We start from the raw sequence: 1697 nt of genomic DNA, 5'->3' as shown, positions 1-1697 counted from the left end.
GTCTTCTTCAACTTCTTTCTTAAAATATGCAATGGTACCTGGATCAATGTAGAGTTATGTTGTTGAAGTTGTGTCTGTTCCAAATTGTCAATTTGTCATTTCTGTTCTCTTTCTTCTTTGTATCTTTAAAAGTATGAAATGGTTGTTTAAATAGATTTTATTAAATGATATTGGAAAGACTGCTTAGTGATGAGGAGTGGATAGTTGAGTGTGGAAGGACATCTTGTTCAACTACAGACTCTGTTGTCTTATATTTTGTAGTTGTTTATTAGGTTCTTCTGTCTGTTGATCAGGTATTAAAATATCAGAGCTGGTAATTTCTATTGGTTGGTTTATTGAATGGTCTAATTCTTTACAAGAACTACTACTGGGATCAATGTACTTTTCTAATAAATGAGCTATTTCAAGATGATCATTCTGACTAGCAACTGTTGATGCTGTCCAACATTCTTGGTCTTGAAGATTAGGATCAGCATTTTCTTTGAGAAGAAGCTCAACAACTCGATAATGGCCATTCTGACTGGCAAACATTAAAGCAGTCCAACCATTTTGTGCTTGAAGATTGGGATCAGCATTTTCTTTAAGAAGAAGCTCAACAACTTGGTGATCACCAATATGACTGGCAAAAATTAAGGCAGTCCAACCTTCTTGGTCCTGAAGATTTGGATCAGCTTTTTCTTTGAGAAGAAGCTCGATGACTTGGTAATGGCCATTCACACTTGCGAATGTCAATGCAGTTGAACCTTTTTGTGTTTGAAGATTAGGATCTGCATTTTGTTTAAGAAGAAACTCAACAACTTGGTAATGGCCATCCAGACTGGCAAACATTAAAGCAGTCAAACCATTATGATCCTGAAGATTAGGATTAGCACTTTCTTTGAGAAGAAGGTCAACGACTCGGTAATGACCATTCACACTTGCAAAAAATTAATGAAGTCCAACCTTCTTGTGTTTGAATATAGGATCAGCAATTGCTTTGAGAAAAGCTCAACAACTTGGTAATGGCCATTTCCACTTGCAAATATTAATGAAGTCCAACCTTCTTGTGTTTGAATATTAGGATCAGCATTTTCTTTATTGAGAAGAAGCTCAACAACTTGGTAATGGCCATTTCCACTTGCAAATATTAATGCAGTCAAACCTTCTAGTGTTTGAAGACTGGGATCAGTGTTTTCTTGGAGACAGAAGCTGAACAACTTGGTAATGACCATTCTTACTGGCAAACATTAAAGCAGTCCAACCTTCTTGGTCTTGAAGATTAAGATCAGCATTTTCTTTAAGTAGAAGCTCAACAACTTGGTAATGGTCGTTCTACTTGCAAACATTAGTGCTGTTCCTCCCCCTTTATTCTGGTAGTCAATATTGGCTCCTAACTCCAGTAGTATTGTAACAATATTATTATCACCAGCTTTTGCTGCTTGAAGTAGTGATTGTTCAAAGGTAAATGTTACATCCTCTTCTTCCATTAAGATGGTTTGCTCATTTATTATTATTTTGAAAATACCAAACTTGATGCATAAACTCTGTTTTTCAGTAGCCAGTTGTATGAGAAGTTGTGATTGTGAGCGAGGTGCAAGAAAAACTAACACAAATACATCCTTGTTTGATGTAAATATGACTAAAAACATTGTCCATCATAGGAAAAAGGTAATTTATAAGCTTACGAAAAAATGTCTAATGTCATTCTCCACATCTTC

At 35.5% G+C, this 1697-nt stretch overlaps 1 protein-coding gene across 1 annotated transcript; it reads right to left on the bottom strand.

Moving 5' to 3' along the window:
* Window positions 1–231: 231 nt before the first annotated feature.
* Window positions 232–1466, bottom strand: LOC121391077 (ankyrin repeat domain-containing protein 29-like). The gene is made up of 2 exons (XM_041522829.1): window positions 1242–1466; window positions 232–852 (listed from the first exon to the last, which is right to left on the bottom strand). Exons 1-2 carry the CDS (start codon window positions 1464–1466, stop codon window positions 232–234), a joined length of 846 nt encoding a protein of 281 aa, XP_041378763.1.
* Window positions 1467–1697: the final 231 nt, after the last annotated feature.

The sequence above is a fragment of the Gigantopelta aegis genome, unplaced genomic scaffold (genome assembly GCF_016097555.1).
Source record: "Gigantopelta aegis isolate Gae_Host unplaced genomic scaffold, Gae_host_genome ctg1618_pilon_pilon, whole genome shotgun sequence".
Classification (NCBI taxonomy): Eukaryota; Metazoa; Mollusca; class Gastropoda; order Neomphalida; family Peltospiridae; genus Gigantopelta; species Gigantopelta aegis.
The sequence above is the reverse complement of the archived record's forward strand: the minus strand, read 5'-3'. Positions and strand labels throughout refer to the sequence as shown.